The sequence below is a fragment of the Acomys minous genome (genome assembly GCF_964271855.1).
Source record: "Acomys minous genome assembly, chromosome: 10".
Taxonomy (NCBI): domain Eukaryota; kingdom Metazoa; phylum Chordata; class Mammalia; order Rodentia; family Muridae; genus Acomys; species Acomys minous.
The window spans coordinates 23,534,284-23,552,570 of NC_140491.1; the positions used below are offsets into that span (position 1 = coordinate 23,534,284).

The following is an 18,287-nucleotide window of genomic DNA, read 5'->3' on the forward strand; positions in this document are numbered from 1 at the left end:
GAGTGAAAGATGAAAAAATATTCAGACAAGCCCCACCTGTAGAAGACATCAGACCAGCTCCCGGAAGAAGCAAACCCAGCTGAGCCACCTGGAAGTTTAGACTAACTGGGGCACCTGGAAAGAACACTCTCCAACCCATTGAGCTGACTGCAGACTGTGCATTGTGTTCCAGGTTCCCAGCTTTCTAAGCAGTCACCCATGCTTAGGTGAACTTTGGTGATGCAGCTGTCTCTGAGTCATTTCTGTTCTTGTAAGCAACCCCTCACTCATATTTCTGTAAGTGACCCTAATATAACTTACTGGTTCACCAAGTTGGACTTTGGTGTACCCATACTTTGGTCTCCAAGAAAAAACTGTCATATAATACAAGCTACCGGTATTTTTAAATTTTCAACATCTTCTATACAATTAACACACCACAGTCCTTACATGTTCCTCAGGCTCCTCAAACTCAACACGTCCAAAATGGAACTAATTCATTACAACGCTTCTAACTCACACCCTCTATCACCCTGATATCATGACCATCTCTCTCTCTATCTTCATTTGTCTAAAGCAAAAAAGGCCTGAGAAATTCTCCTTCCTATTATAACCCTTAAATAGCTCTGACCTGCATCACTTCTATCACTCGCAATGCCAATCGTCTCAAGCAGTACTTCTAAAAGTCTGCCAAGAATTATGACTACCAAGGCTTCTATCACTCTCTAATCTATTTTCAATCAATACTAACCTTTCTATTGCAGAGTACTCAATCCTACTCTTTAAACTATCCCTGGATCCACTATCATCTCTGAATAAGGTAGGTTCTTTAACATTGACTACCCAAAGCCTTACATTTATCTGGCTCTTATCATTCCCTCTAATTTACATACTACCTCTCCAATCCTCTAAGTAAACATGACCTTTCAAAGCACAGCAAGCATCTTCTTTTAAAACTCTAGGCCATATAAATATACCATAATAGTGTCTACATTTCCTTAACTACTCATTAAGAAGAGGCAACACCAAGTGCATTAAAAGTATACATTTACAGTAACTATTTAGGTTTGAAAGACCAGTGGGACTTGGGGGCTATAAGAATAATGAGCTCACATTTGTTAAGTGTTTGAAGAGGTAATCATCTGACTAGAGTACCATAGGCGGGGTCCTTTAACTTGTTAGGCTGCACTATGTATTAGGTGTATGGTTAATATTGACTGATAACTTGACTGGGTTGAGAAGCAGGTAGTAAACATTAGTAAAACACACCACTGAGATGTGTCTGTGAGGATGTTTCCAAAGACAATTAAGGAAGGAAGAGAAGACCCACCCTGAATACAAGTGGCACCACCCCACAGGCTAGAGGCCTAAAAAGAATCCAAGGCAAAAAAGGAAAAACAAAACCATACAAACAAATAAACAAGCAGCATAGGCACTCTGCTCCCTATCTGTCAGGACAGGAGCCACTCTGTTCTGCAATGCCCTCTCAGCCCTCATATGCAGAATCCTCTGAAACCAAGTATGAACCAAAATAAACCCTCCTTCTTCCTCTTAGCTAGCATCTCATAACAATGAAAAATCTAACATGACAATTTTATTCACATCTCTGGTTAATCTGCTTCTTCCTCTGAGGAAACCAATAGCATTCTATACGAGGTATGAATTACATACCTCCAATAAAATTTCTAGTTTCCTGATCACATCATCTATTACATTAGGATAATATTACAATATAGTTATAGTTCTCAAATAGGACAAAGAGACACTCAACACTCAAAGGAAGTCAAAAGAGGTTATTAATCAGATTACTAATCAGGCAGACCCCTTTACAAACACTTTCCTTTTCTTTATGGGGCCTGGTGGGGTTAGGACAGTGCTGGGAATCAAACCTAGGAACTCGCATATGTGAAGCAAGCAGTCTTGTTACTGCGCTTCCTCTCCGCTCCTTTGATTTTTAAAGCAGGGCCTCACTTTTGTAAGCCCAAGCTAACCTTGACCCAGCTCTTCTCCCTCTACCTCAGCCCATCAAACGTCCAAATATTTTAAGTTGAAAATCTTTAACTTTATCTTTAGTTTTCTTGTTTAAATTTACTTCTCAAGGTTAATACCCTAGGATAAGCCACAGACTGTAAGTATGTAATATAAATAAACTATAAAAATATATTAGTCACTCTCACTAGGATGGTGAGGTATTATGTTAGGATATGTTAATGGCTAGAAAGGTTAAGGATGCACAATCAGTTCTAAAACTCTCTTATATATGGTAAGCTTTCCTATTCAGCACTGTCTTAAACATTCCCTAAATCAAAGGACAACTATAAGTATGTTCAATACAAAGGCAAGGCTTTTAAAAATATAAAAGTCACAAGCTGATAACAGTCTATCATGTGCTAAAATAAATTCAAGACCAAAAACATAATCCTTTTAGGAGATTAATTTGTCAAACAATAAGTTAAAAGACGGGAAAACCTTCAAATAATACTAAATCTCAAGTGTTTCATTGAAAATAAATAACAAAGCTGGGACTGGAAGGTTGACTCAATGCTTATGAGTACTTGTTGTCAGGCCTGGTGTGGTAGCATATCCCTTTAATCCCAACACTATGGAAGTGGAGGCAGACTAGTGGGTATCTGTTAGTTCAAGCCAACTTGGTAAACACAGTGAGTTCCAGACTAGCCAGGACTACATAGTGAGGCTGTCTCGAATACAAGTAAAAATATAAGACAGACGTTTATCTTTTCATTTTAATTCATAGTGTTATCATAATTTCCTCCAAAGTAAATACATTCTGGCAGTTTAATAAATTAGAAAAGATAACAGTGGTTAAAATTTAATATGAAAAATGACAAACCTTTTCCGTGTGGACTTCTTTAATTTCAAGTTGCTCTGTCTCTTTTAATAGGTTTATTCTGGCATCTTCCAGTGTTTTTATTTCTTCTTTTAATTTTGATGCCTGATCAAAATCTTGTACAGCAATGCAATTTTCCAAAGCTTCTTTAGTCTCAATAAGCTTAACTTTTATTTCAGCCATCTAAAGAAAGATAGAAATTGATCATCTACACAAAATAAAAATTAACATGACAATCTGTCATAATATCTTAAAGATTTGGGATTTAAGCAGTCAAAAAAGATAAGCTTTCATTTTCCTGAACCAGAGATCAACAAATCCATTATAATCTGGGAACAATTTACATACCCTTGTAGTGTAATACCTAATGACTTGACTTTATGAGAACATTTCAAAGCAGTAGAGCATGAGGAAACAATAACATTACTAAAGCACTTCTTTAATTTAGAAGAGACTTACTTTGAGTTCTTTCTTTCTTGTATCAGATGGATCAACAGCAACAGTAACGATAGGTGCACGAATCTCTGAGATAATTTCTGTGACCTGATAAAGTTATAATTCAAAGTAAAAGCTGCAGTCTATGCTTTACAATCTGCTACATCAAATTCTAAGCAATGCACATTCTGTTTGCTACACAATTTTAAGTAAAAACTGTACTGATTCATCTTTATTGTGCATTAGAATGGAGTTGTTATCACCTGAGAGTTATTTGGGGTGTTTTTCAGATACTCCCAGGATGTATCTGAAACAGGATGACTCTTTCCAATGACTAGCCCAGTAATAAGAGATCTGGTGAAAAAGCAATGCTGCCTGCCTGCCTGGGACCATTGATTTTAAAACAATCTGTTTGATAAGAAATGGTTTGTAAAGGTTAATCCACATTGCCAACCTAGTTAGATTTGGAATCACTCAAGAGACACACCTTTGGACATGGCAGTGAGGGTGTTTTTGGAGGTTTAACTTAAGGAAAATTAAATGTGGGCATGACCATCCCACAAGTTGTGGTACTATGCTAAGAAAGAGGGCAAAAAGAAAAAGCAATCCAACTGAGCACTAGATTCATCTCTCTGATTTCCTGTGAACAAAATGTAACTGACCAATTGCCTCACGTTCCTGTCTACCGCAGCGGGAACTTCCCTCAAAACCATGCCTTTTCAATAGGCTGGGCCCTCAACTATAGCAATCCCTCCTTCCTCTCTCTTTCTTCCCTTCCCTAATTGCTCCCTAAGATGCTTCTAGTTAGTTGTATTAGTTACTTTTCTCATTGCTCTGACAAAAACAACTTAAGAAAGGGACCGTTCACTTTGGCTCTAGGTTAAAATTAACAGTCCACCAGAGAGGAGGTGGGATGGCAGAAAGAGCATGAAGCAGCTAGTCACACTGCATTGGAGTAAAAAACAAAAGCAAAAAGGGAATGCTGGTACTCAGCTTACTTGCTCGCTTGTCAGCTCAGAACTGCAGCCCATAAAATGGTGCCACTCACACCCCACCCAATCTAGAAACTGTCTCCCAGACATACCCAGAGGTTTGTCCTCTAGTTTATTCTACATCTTGTCAAGTTGACATCAGTAACAAGCATCAAGGCAGCAACTAATACAAAGACTGAACAATAAAACTGAATAATCTAATCAGATATATTATTTGACTAAAATGCAACAAAATTTTAAGTAATATAGATACTAAGGACAAATTATCCCTAATGCAGTAAAAACGAAATACTGTCCCTAAGATCATTCTCTATTATTTAAAATTTTCAGCCTATAATTCTTATCTCCTTCCTCAGTTGTATAGTAATAAATAAATAAATAAATAAATAAATAAATAAATAGATGACTCTAATCTTCCTTTGGTACACAATATATAAGTAATAATAAGCAATAATAATGACTTCACTTTCAGAGCCACTTGGAGTTCACTAGCTCAGAAAGGGGATGCCTTCTAACTGAGAATAACTAAGTAAATCCTAGATAACCACTAATTAGGAATGTATAGAAAGGATGAATGTGTAAAGAGGTTTAAGCAAACTAATTTTCAACTAAGCAGCAAGCAAACTGCTTTGTTTTATTATTTAATGCGCATCTATTTCTTTTTGCTAACTACGCCACTCCCAGAGGGAGGTGGTACAACGATTTCTGGAACTACTACATTCAATTTATTCTTATATCTATCATGCACCTGATGAGCATTAGTAAAAGGCTGCATTAGTAATTTGCAGCTGGGCCTAAAAACCTGTCCCAAGCCATAACTGAGGAATACACAACGCAAGTCTTACTTCAACACACTAGTTCCCAATGATTATGAGTAAAAACTCACCCTACTCATTCCTTCCTCACATACCTACTGCACTGAGCCAACGAAGTAATAGGCAGGCTAAGAAAGGAAGGTATTTTAAACACTGTGCGTGAGAAAGATACACTTCTTTTTCATTTTTGCAACATGTTGGACAACAAACATTAATATAATCAAAGACAAGGGTGCCAAAGAGATTCACTAATGTCACTGATCAAACTTATCTTCATCAAAAAGAAAAGCACTTACAATCTGTATCCTTTTATTATCATCTATGATGATGTGGAGGAGTCTCTCAATAATAAAAGAAACTAAGGATATTGGGGTTGTGGGCAGAATAAGAGTCTCCTGCAAAATCGCCAGCAGTCGTTTCCTGTAATCAAAAAGATCTATTTAACTACTACTATGACAAAAAACATTTTTTTTTCTTTTTCTGTGTGTATGTGAATGGGCACACTCATGCCTGGGCCTGAATGTAAAGATCAGAGGAGAGATTGAGTTAATTTTCTAATTCTACCCTGTGGGTTCTAAGGATCAAATGAAAGTCATAGTGTTTGGCAGGCGGCACCTTTAACTAATGAGCCATCTTGGCACGTAAAAATGCATTTTTTGCTAACATTTCTCTTTACATTTGTCTTAGTTTTTACTTTTGCTTATAACTATAGATACAAACTCCATACATACAGAGTTCAGGTTTAAAAAAAAAACTCATATTCTGCAAATATATTTATAAATCCACATATAAATTTTATCCTGATACCCTGATCTTAACAAACCAGCAAACAAACAAACAAGGCAGGTGAATCAAGCCATCTAGATAGTACTACTTGCACTCTCTGCAATACTTTATACCAAAGAATCTGAAATTACTCTGAAGTAATTATACTAGAATAATATACATTGTGTGTGTGTGTGTGTGTGTGTGTGTGTGTATCCACCCATCCATACATGCATACATACGCAATCATGTGTCACATAATGATGTTTCAGTAAACATTAGAGCACATATCTGATGGAGGTCCCAGATAATCTTAATGGCGCTAGAAAGTATCTAATACCTAAGGATACAGTAGCCCTAGTAATGCTTTACTTTAATGCATTTCTCTGGTGATGCTGGTATAAACAAACATGCATTGCCATACATGTAAGAGTATAGTACATACAACTATATACAACACTTTATACTTAATAAATTACTGCTACCTGTTTATGTATATAATGTATATTTTACAATAATAGTAAAAAAATACTTAGCATACTACTACTTATTATAAAAGTTGTATTTGCATCAGCCTCACACATATTTTGTCATCTTCTAATTATACCAAAGGCCACATAGAACAATTAACCTATAACATCTAAATTTATACACTATGCTTGTGCACCAAAAAAATCACCTAACAACACACTTCTCAGAGTACATCTTAACATTAATTAAGTATATATGTGTAAATTATATTTCAATATACAGAAAGGGAAAGAAAATTTCTTATAGGAGTTTTACAAGGCTAGGGTAGATGCACCTGATTGCATCATAGGTTCATCTATAGGAAATTAGCCAGAGTATGGGGAGGAGTGATAAGGCTGCCCTCTAGAGAAGACGGGGCTGTTATGCTCATCAACTGACAGCGACTATAGTTAACTGCCTAAGACCTACCAGCAACATTCCAGCATGGATGGGCTAGCACTCCTGAGGCCCTCCCTACACTGGAGCTGAGGAGGATAGCAATTGATAGCAACTAGGGGAGAATCGTTTTCCTTCTGTGGTGCAGCTGGAAGGAGGCTGTCCGTGCTCAGGGAGATGGCCACATACCCATGTACATTTGGACAACTCTAACTGGACTCAGGTAAAGTTTTAAAAAAATTAAAAAGGAGAAGAAGGGGGCGGGTGCTTAAGGTAGAAGGAGGAACAAAAGGAGCTGAAAGAGTTTTGAGGTAGACATGATCAAAATATATTGTATATATGTATAAAATCATCAAATAAAAATTGTTTTTAAAAACCTGATTAACCAAAGGATATATCATCTTCATCATTGGCAGCTATGCTACAATTAAAATAGGAATTATCTTTTAAAAATTAAACCGAGGTAGGTTCCTAAATAAATGAAACTGAAGGAAATTAGACCAAATGTTAACATTTAGACATACCTTCCTCCTTCTTCACTGGTATCCAAAGATTTTATAATTAGAATCAATTGATGACCTATGAATTCTCTTGTCATCAAATTTCCAATGCAGGTAAAATTACCTCTCTGTTCTTCACTAAGTACTGGAAAGCTCTGGATATAACTAAACAAATCAGAATTAATAAAGTAGATGTAATTCAGAAGAAGAGCACGTTCATGAGGCAATACAAAATAGTGTAATACCATGTACCAACATATAACAATTTTACATAGTTCAAAAGTTAAAAAAAATAATTGTGTGTGTGTGTGTGTATATATATATGTATACATAACATATATGTATGTGTATTTAATGTTACGTTTTCAAGAAAGATTTGAAAATGCATAGCCTTAATTATTTAGCTGTTTACAACGATTGATGAGACTGGGGAAGCAAAGAATAAATTTACCTCTACATTTTAATTCTGACAAGAATATATATTATTTAATATAATTTTACAGTGAAGTAAGCAGAAATTATATTGCTTTAGTTGAGTTTATGTTGTAATAAGACACCAAAAAGCAACTTATGGAAAGTCATGTCAGGACCTCAAACAGGGCAGAGACCTGGAAGTCCAGGAGGAATGCTGCCTATTTCCCTGTTGCCCATGATTGCTCAGTATGTTCTTATGAACCCTGCCCAAGGATGGCACCACCCACAATGAGCTGAGCTCATGGAAATCAACCATCAATCAAGAAAATGCACTTGGCCACAGGCCCATCTAGTGGGGATGTTTTCCTAGCTGAGGTTCCTGCTGGGAGCAATCACATGCTGGATTGACAAAAGCAAGCAAAGAGAGCTTCCTGGAGGCAGCCCACTCCATCGTGCATGACTGAAGAATGGGTGTATCCCTGGTTTAGGCAAAGCCCCAAGGATTTTGCCTCAGAGCTGCTTATCATTGCTGTACTGCCTTTCCATGCTTGTCTGGTGAATCTGGGATGGCAGAGACCCTCACTGCCTATAGGATAATAACATTCCTCCATATGTACTACTGTCTCTGTTGGGCAGATTTCCTACAGACGATTTTATAATTCCTGATAATGGCTTCTAATTGATTCGAATAACTTTAAACTCTCCTGAAATACAGCAAAAACTGTTAGGCACTCTATGAACCTCCATGTGAATTACACCAAGAAGGAAGACAAGATTGAAACAAATTAATAATCAAGTAAATATATTCATTCCTAGGTTTAGTCCAAGGATAAGGGCCAGGTGTAGATTACAGTAAGAAAGACCATATGACTATTAGAAACAAAGATTAAATGATATCTATACATGAAAAGACAGACACTTGTTTCTTTATAAAAAAAAAAAAAAAAAAAACCCTGACATAAAACTCTTGCTTTCAACACATAGCATACATTTAAAATAAGAAAAAGATAAAATTTCTGCTTTGAACTCATAATGAGCATATAGATAAATCCACTGCTTTAAACTTAAAATTAACAAAAAATCTAGTTAGATATTAGAATCAATAGTCCTACTGTAACTCCCTTTTTATGTAATGATTCTATTTTTGGATGAGGTAATTTTTTCAAATATATTATAAAAACCTAGGACAGAAATAAAAGTTGTTTTTAGTTGATTCAGTTTTCCTCCATTCACCATCCACCAAATATGTGAGTGCCTGTCTGATTGACTATGTCTTTATGTAAGTTCATGAATGATCTGTGAGCAATCCCAATATTTGTGTGAATGTATTGTTTTCTCTTTCTTCTTTCTTTCTTTCTTTTTTTTTTTCTTTTTCTTTTTCTTCCCTCCCTCCCTCCCTTTCTGTCTTTTTCACTGCAACCAGCAGTCTCAAATAGCAAGGCTACCAGCCTGAGAGTTTAAGAGTTAAAGTACAGCAACCAGAGCCATCAGCCTGACAGTTAAGTGGTAAGAAAATTCAGAATTTCTCACTGTGGCCAGCAGCCCCAAATAGCCTGAAAGTTTAAGAGTTAAAGTACGGAGAAAAACACTAGATGCAACCAGCTCCTAGCCCCAATATGCCTAGAGCTAAAGCCTTAGGACCCTCCTTCTCACCAACTTTTCTCTCCTACCTCAGCCAACCCTGGATCCCCATGGATGTAAAAAACCTGATTCCCTCTTCCAAAATGACTCTAGCTGGTGTCAAATTGACATAGAATTAGCCAGCCCATATATTAAAACAAATAATTTAGAAAAATAAAACTTTAAAGTTATATAAGTTGTTTTATTTCATTTTTAGTATGTTATTAATTGAAATAGACTTACATTATAATAAAACTGGCCATAACATCTCCACCCTCTGATTCTAAAACTAGTGTTTTTGTGCAGCTTACAAAGAATAACTTTTAAAATTTTTGCTCTATAGGCACATTAGATAAAATTCAAGAAAAAGTCAGTGAAAATTTTTCAGGGAAAGTCACACTAATCAGCTGCTAATACTGAGTCACTGTGACAGGGATGGTAAGGCCCTGACTCTGTACACTTTCAGTATACTAACCACAGAACAGATTCTTCAGAAACATTCTATGTATATATACCCATTTATACCCACATATACAAAAATAGTTTCTAAATTGTTTCCACTAATGACTTTGAGTAAGAGGACTGTGAAATTGGTATATAAAGCAAAAGTACAGTTCAATGTAAGTTACAATATAAGAAAAAAAAAGTTTACCTCAGTAAGTATTCTGCATATACTACAGGCTCTGGTAAAACCTGCTCTAAAAACTCTTCACCTTCATCTCCTTTTGATTTCAAATATTCACAAAGGGTGCGCCAGTACAGAGCAATTTCAGGAGTTAATGTTTCCACAGGAATCAACTTCCTTCATTTAGAGGAGAATAAGAGAAAGCATTACCTTTACATGCAGTTGAAAAACAGAACAAGAATGGAAATAAGATGCAAAATTTCTTTCAATTACTAAGCCTTCTAATTACTAAGTCATTAATTTACCCACCCAAAAAGGAATGAAAAGAAGAAGAAAAAAAAAACTTAAACTAAGAAAAGGCCAAAGAGGAAGCTTCAAATGAGCTAACTTGGCAAGAATTCATATTGGGAATGCTTTCACATTGGATGTAATGCAAAACCCTTCATAATGAAAGGGCACAACTGAAGTAATATCTTATAAAAGTAATGAGTCCTTGTACCAAAGGGAAAAATGACATTTATTAAAGAAAAAGAGGGACAGATAAAAGGTGCTGATGAAATTTGAAAATACAGGAAAGAAAAATTAATTTTAATTTCAGAAGTTCAATTTAAATATTCTGTACAATTTAAATAATAAAGTCTTTATATACCTGCCATCATCAGTTTTACAAACTCCCACTAGCTCACTGAGAGGAGTCACTAAGAATAAGGAATTGAGAACGGAGACTGCCACATCAGAAGAATTTTCCACATCTAACCGATGAAGCAATTCTAAGATACTTCCTTCAGTGAAACGCAACCAGCCTTGGAGAAGATGCTTCTGCACTGCTTGTTTCACAGCATCTGGTGAGAGTTTAAAGCAGGTGAACAATGTACCCTAGACCTTTTTTTCCCCTGTATTATCCCCATTTTAATCAACTTTTATTAAATCATTAACACTGATTTTACAATACAAATAGATTACAGGTAGAACAAAGCATGCTAACAAAAAGGATACAGTATTACTAAAGTCATGGTAATGCTTATTTCAAAATACAAATGGAAGCTCAACAATAAAACCTAACTCCTATATAGCCTATTGAGAGAATTCTTTATATTGTCTCCTCACTGACCATCAAGCATATAGAATATTTAAGATCTATTTTTTCACTTGTTACCTGACTATTTGCAGTGGTGAATCAGAACATACTTCACTAAACAAACTTTATTTTTATCATTTAAGGCAGTGGTTCTCAATGCTGTGACCCTTAATATAGTTCATGTTGTGGTGACCACCATCATAAAATTATTTTTGTTACTCTGTCCTAACTGTAATATAAATATCTGTGTTTTCTGATAGTCCTAGGAGCCCCTTGTGTAAGGGTCCCTCGACCCCCAAAGGGTTTGCAACCCACAAGTTGAGAGCTGCTGATTTAGGGGCACGGAGTCAGTCCTCTGGCAATACAAATTCAAGTTTGCTTTCTTGGTAAAACTACGACTAAATGGCTTCACGAGAGTCAAGAATTTTTAGAACATCCTTCCTATAAGCAGATTCTTTAGTTCAACAGATGAGAGGGTGGGGCATTACACTGTCTGTTCATTCCTCGTTGTTTCTGATTCACAGGCACATTTATGTTAAGTTATAGAAAAACAGGACAATACTGTTAAGGATGATTCTGTCAGATTTTTGCAGAAGTAACTACATAGGATTTAGAATAGTCTTCCCTCCCTAGAGCACAGTAGTATGAAAGACATGCCTTGTTCCTTCAGAATACCAAGGTCTTTAGCCACACAATGTTTCTTCAAACCTATGGAAATGACAACTACTAAATTCAAGTCTAACTTCCAAATGCAAAGCTTACAAAGATGTTTCTCTTACCTGATCTGTCGTTAAGGCCTTCCTGAAGGAGCAGTACTCTCTGAGCAATGGACAGAGCTCTCATGTGAACTTTCTCAGCTAACACCTTAAAAAGGTACAAGGTAGCCATTGGTCTCAATACACCTTACAGATGTTTTACTTATGAATACTGTATTCTTCAGTGAATACACTCAGTTTTTTAAATTGTCTATTAATATGTTTAATACAATAATGCTCTACCTAAGTTCCCTATATTCTTCAAGTCCTAGTTGAAAAAAACAAAAACAAAAACATTGTTACCAAGTTCTTTCCAAAAATGCCACAAAATGGCTCACCTTTCAAAAAACATGTCTACAGAAGATACTGAACGTATTTACCTGATAAGCCAGCTTTCTGACAGACTCCTTTACATCCTTTGTACGTCCCACAATTTTTGGCAAAGTCTTTGCTGACGGTGCAATACAGGATAACACCGCACGCCTAACTTCTGGATTTGAATCATTTTCAATCAAAGTAACATATGCTAAAAAAAAAAATAAAGCAATACATTTTAACATAAATAATGTTCTTTAGGTCTTAGAAATGTCGAAATTCTTATATTTCATTTTTTAAATAACAGAGATACTTTTACATATTCACCTTTAGCAACAAAAAAATTAGCATTTCCTTCTGAAAATAAAATTTAAAGTTATTAAATACAGTATAACTGAAAATTAAAAATGAGCTGGGCGTGGTGGTGCATGCCTTTAACCCCAGCACTCAAGAGATGCAGAGGCAGGTGGATCACTGAGTCCCAAAGTCAGCCTGGTCTACAAAGTAAGTCCAGGACAGCCAAGGCTACACAGAGAAACTCTGTCTCAAAAATAAAAAGGAAGAAAGAAGAAAATTAAAAATTACCCCAAAAGTCAGGAAATGATTAGAGTAGGCAATTTATTTTAAGTTGATATGGTTTTAAGTAAGGATTTATTTTAAACTTTATTATTAAAAACTTCATACACACACACACACAAATCACACCCTGCAATTAACCAGACCCAAAGACTATACATACAACTCAGTAAACTTCTGTACAGTTACAACAGCCATTCAGAAGGGAAGCTGTGAAGGTTCACATTTGACTTTATATTTTTAATCTTGAGAATGAGTGTTATAGGTTCACATGTGTAATAGACTATAAAAGAGTGTGCCAGATTAGTGGCAGTAGTGCCACACCTGATTATTGGATCTTTAGACCTCACCAGAAACCATACTGAGTGATTAAACTTTACTACCCACTTGTCTAAGTATACTCTGTTTAACATTACAAAAGTCACCTAATAATAACACTTCTCAATCCTTAACTCATGATGATCAGCTCCTAAATTTATGAAGATGGGTAAAAATAACATATAGTAAATAGAGCAAATTTTAAAATGAGCTAAAACTAAAGATGAGTCAATACAGACTTTTATGTCCCATTACTGAGAATATTAGGTAAGTAAATCACTTTTTAAAATTCTTTAACCTATAAAGTAGAACCATACATGTATTTCTAATTATAACTCTACAAATCCTTTAATCTATGCATCAAAGCCAAGCATAAAAAATCCTAACGTTGGATTTTTTTGTTTTGGTTCGGTTGGGTTTTTGAGATAGAGTTTCTCTGTGTCGCCATGGCTGTCCTGGAACTCACTCATGCCACAGACCAGTCGGGCCTCACACTCAGGAGATCTGCCTGCCTTAGCCTGCAGAGTGCTGGGGTTAAAGGCATGACACCATCATACACTGATTCTAACGCTGTTTTTAAAACAAACAACCACAGGGGCCATCACCATGCAGAATAAACTCCATAAAACAAAACATTAAGGTATAACAAAAATAAAAACATATCATCCAAATGAATGCTAAAATTAGGAATAATTTTGAGGTAAAGAAAGATACAAAAAAAATAAGATGATTCACACACAAAAAAAATAGCTGACATAATTTAACACTGAGACAAACATGATTGTTTAACATTTAACTTTTTATATAAATAGGGCAATTAATTCAAAATTCACTGTAGTTATCTCTATCTCTGGAAGAAAGGGATACAATTAATGAGTAAAGCAGAGTTAGAAGTACTAATAATATTCTCATTTTAAGTTGTTGATTGATATAGCTAATTATTAAAAATTCAGCACTATTGGTAGAGTACTTGCTGATGTTCCAATCACCAGTACCTACTAAAAGGCAGGCATGGTCGCATGCTCATGTGACTTTAGTATTGGGGGTAAAGAAAGAGGATTCCTGGGCGGACATCTGACTATAATCTCTGGTTTTTACATAAACATACACACCTACACACACATGTATACACACACATAAAATCCAAATGCTGAAAAATGAACAAAGTTAACATACTGAAACAAGATCTAGGAAATTGTACATACCATCAACTACCGGGCAATCATCATCCTTGGGATCTTGGAGTCGAGAAAGAGCCAAAACCGCTTGTATTCTTACATTTGGAATCTTATCTTTCAATCTGGTAAGCATGGCTTCATTAATTTTATCAAACACATCATCATCAATTTGCGCATTTTCTGGCATATTCCCAAGAAGTTTATTAATGAGCTGGCATACTCTAAATCTGACTGCACTGCTGTTTGCTTCATGAGACTACACAAAACAAACCAAAAGTTATTCCTAGTCACATTCCATTCTTAAATAACCAATATCATTTTAACTCCATGTTCAAAATTCACCAATTGGCATTACAGTCAGGTCTATAGTGCAGGCCTATAACGCCAGATAAAAGAACACTAAGATCAAGGACAGCATGGACAACTTAAAGAAATCCTGTCTCAAACACAGTAAAAACATAGGTAGATTAGTGGACCAGCATGTGTAAAGGCCTACGTTTAATCCTAACACAGATAAAATAAAAATAAAGACAATAGTAACTCATTACTTGTAGAGACGTTATACTGCATATAGACAGACTTTATAATCTAATGTACCCAGAAAAATATTTGCTATGTCACAAAATAAGCATATCCCTGTGTAGGAATTTTTCACTTAAATGCAGAAAACATTTGCAACAAAAGTAAGAAAATATAAACAGTTAAAATGTAATGCTAGAGTTATCTTTTAATTACTATTAGGGTTTTCTATAAAGGATTTATTCACATACATTTTCTCTATAGATGATATTTCACTGTGCTAAATAACAAACATCATGGCCAAATTACATTACTTCCCTCCAAAGTTTCACAGTACCTTTAAGAGAAAAGTAAACAGATAATTTAAAATGCCACCATCTTTCTCTTCGTCGTCTTCTTCCTGATCAAACTGGTGAAATGAAGTAACAAATTTGGCTGTGAAGTCTATGACCCTCTCCACAGCAGGCTCACGTTTATACACCACCATAGCATATTTAAGGTAATGAACAAACTCCTCCTGAAACGCGGTTTTATCATCTGTCTGAAAGGCAGAAGAAATGCGTCCATAAGCTCCATTAATAAAAACTCTCTATTCCCAACACTACTATCCAGCAACAAATTATCCAAACCAAGAAAGGAGAAATAAATAAATCTGCACACATTTCTCTTCAGCACATAATTTGCACCTCTGAGAAAGTACCAAAGCATAAAGTTGGACAATGAAAAATTATCTCATTTTTCAAGACCTTTGGATTCTCGATGTTCTTCTTGCCGAATTAATGCAAATCAAGTTCCGGCATGAATAACTCAAAATCAACAATATATGTATTTGCTTTATTTAGGCCTTCCTAACATCCAGCAGCTTTCCTTCCGGTATTACTTTCACATATGCTTAATCACGTTTATATGCACTTTTCTTGAACTTCAAAATAACTTATCTTGCTCAAATCCGCTGTCCACCCCGATGCACAATGAACATGAATAGGAAAGACTAGGTCCTAAAGATTTCACATTTGGTGAAATGAATTTGATTTAACCATAGCAGCTGGCTGAAACAACTCGGTCGGATTTCCCTGCAATGAACTAGAGACACCCAAACAAAATAAAGGCGACTACGACTGTCCAAAACTTGTCTCCAAGTCTCAGCCAAACCAGAGGGTGGACGGATCGCTCCGCCCCCACCACACACCCCAGGGAAGGGGCTGGACAAGACTGGAGGCTCCGCGCGGCCGACGTCGCGAATCCCGATCAACGGCTGAGCCCCGGAGCGCAGGAGCCCAGGCCAAGCCGCTTACCGTGCCGTACGTGCGGCTCAGCGCCACCACCAGCTTCGCCTGGTTCTGGTGCGGCTGCTGCGCCAGCTGAAAAGCCTCCTTCACAGAAAGCCGCTTCTTCTCCGGTGCCATGGCGCTGGGCCGAGGATTGCCTGCGGCTGCCTACGGCTCGCGATCCGCACAGGACTCAGTTTCCCTCGGCTTCCCCCAGGCTGGCCCGCGTTCGTCCGAGGGAGTGGTTACCGCCAGAGTTTTCAAACCGCTCTCGCGGGGGGTGGGGTGGGGGAAAGAGATCTCGCGAGACTTCTACAAGAGCTGATAGCCTCCCCCCCGCCCCCCCTTCACTGCTGGGACGCATGCATCTGGGGTGTGGCCCGCCGCTTTCCCTATCCAATAGGAAGGCGTGGGAGCGACCGGAAGTGGTGGAGTCAGGGAGCCGTTCTGTAGTAGCAGTTCAGCTTTCTTTTTGTTGTTGTTGGGTGTTGTCGTTGTTGTTGTTGTTTTTCTTCACAGGGTTTCTCTTGTAGTCCTGGCTGTCCTGGGCTCGCGATATAGACCAGGCTAGCCTCGAACTCCTAGAGATCCGCCTGTCTCTGCCTCCCAGAGTGCTGGGATTAAAGGTGTGAGCCACCGCGCCAGGCTTTCAACTCTCTGATTTGAAGTGGTGGAGTGCGGCACGTGCCAGAAGCCGCGGTGAGAGCACGGTCTCCGCTCCTGGCGGGTGAATCCCGACATACACAGCTACCGAATTCATGCCTCGGTCATCTGATCTCTCTTATTTCATGTCATCCGGCAATCCTGTGCCTGTGTTTTGTTTCCTCGCGGTTAGTTTTATATCAGCCTAATTATAATTCAACGAACTTAGACTCGGGGTGAAGGGAAAGGTTTTTCTTCCCTGCATTTCTCCTTCCCCTATCACTTTTTAAATGTACTCTTTAATTTTCACCATCCAGGTTTTTATATATATCCACATGAGTAAATGTCTGAATGAGTGTTATAGCACTGTTTTTCGTGTTTTAACCAGCACCTATAGAAATACCCATAAATACAATTGGCCTTTTTAGTCTGTATTGCTTATGAGCTTTGTCCATATATGTTAATAACAAAATTATTTGCTTCTTCCATATGACAGACATCATTCTAAGCGCTTTATTCTCTCTCTCTCTCTCTCTCTCTCTCTCTCTCTCTCTCTCTCTCTCTCTCTCTCTCTCTCTCTCTCTGGTATTTGGGTTTTCGAGACATGGTTTCTCTGTGTAATAGTCCTGGCTGCCCTGGACTGGAACTCACAGCAATCCTCCTGCCTCTGCATTCCAAGTGCTGGGATTAAAGATGTGCGCCACCACACCTGGCTTATTTCTATCTCCTTTTAAGATGAGTAAATTGAGGCACAGACAGGGTGCCATAGGATTCCATCCTAAGAATGTTCAGTAATTATTCTCCTTTCCTAGTTTCTGAAAATGTATAGATCCGCAATTAATTGCTGGTTAGAGTGATGAATGTGGTGGGAGTGCTTGCAGTTTGAAATCAACATGTCTAACTCAAGGCCATTACATCGGGTTACTTACTGGGAGCAAAAACAAGCTAAGAATGTGTGCATTCTGAGAAAACTAGTGGGTTTTGTTTTTTTTTTTTTAAAGCAAATGTACAAGATCACTAGCTATATAATCTTTATGTCTTATTAAATAGATAACAGAATTCTTTTTCTTATCTACTAAGACTTCGCGTGTCTGGGTGTTCTCTCGCACTAGGGACATTTCAAATGTTTAGTAGGTTCGCGTGGCTGGTGGACATACAGAACTATGTTGCTCTGTATGCACTGGGCATCATTGGAGGAACAGGGGAGATGGCTCAGTGGGTACAGCGCTGGCCAGACAGTTCACATGCCCAGCATCCACAAACATCCGGTGGCTGCTCATGTCATCTGCAACCCTAGCACTTGAATTTGCTGAGATCCAGAGAGTGCACCTCGGGGGCTCGCTGGCCGGCATCGGCCAGAATAGCAAGCATCAGGTGCATTGAGAATCTGACTCAAAAAGTAAGGTCTAGAATAAATTATAAAAATAATAGTAATAAATAAATAAATCTGGGAGCGAAGACTACATTAAAAAGAGATCTAAAGTAATCAATTAAAACACCCACTATCAGTCTGGCCTAAACATGCATGTACCACACATGCAACATAAGTAAAAATTTAAATAATAATGATATGGGAACCAGTATGTGTATCATTTGTTTTTAGTGTAAACAACGTAAAACTTAGAACATATTAATATTTTGTGACAGTTGTGGCCTCTAATTGTCTCTATGTTTTAGGTGCTTGCTACCGTTATTGTTTTGATAAAAATGATTTTTTTTTAATGTCTTATGTCTTAGTA

The 18,287-nt window shown here is 37.2% G+C and overlaps 1 protein-coding gene across 1 annotated transcript in view; it reads right to left on the bottom strand.

The window, feature by feature from the left end:
• The window catches only part of NCAPG (non-SMC condensin I complex subunit G), a 34,131-nt gene extending 17,939 nt beyond the window's left edge, over nucleotides 1–16,192 (bottom strand). Inside the window, 11 exon segments of the mRNA XM_084798056.1 lie at nucleotides 2,831–3,010; nucleotides 3,287–3,370; nucleotides 5,366–5,489; nucleotides 7,265–7,405; nucleotides 9,927–10,076; nucleotides 10,549–10,741; nucleotides 11,757–11,841; nucleotides 12,113–12,258; nucleotides 14,147–14,375; nucleotides 14,976–15,179; nucleotides 15,934–16,192. Of these exon segments, the coding sequence (XP_084654182.1) occupies nucleotides 2,831–3,010; nucleotides 3,287–3,370; nucleotides 5,366–5,489; nucleotides 7,265–7,405; nucleotides 9,927–10,076; nucleotides 10,549–10,741; nucleotides 11,757–11,841; nucleotides 12,113–12,258; nucleotides 14,147–14,375; nucleotides 14,976–15,179; nucleotides 15,934–16,044 (1,647 nt within the window). The 5' untranslated portion in view covers nucleotides 16,045–16,192.
• Nucleotides 16,193–18,287: the final 2,095 nt, after the last annotated feature.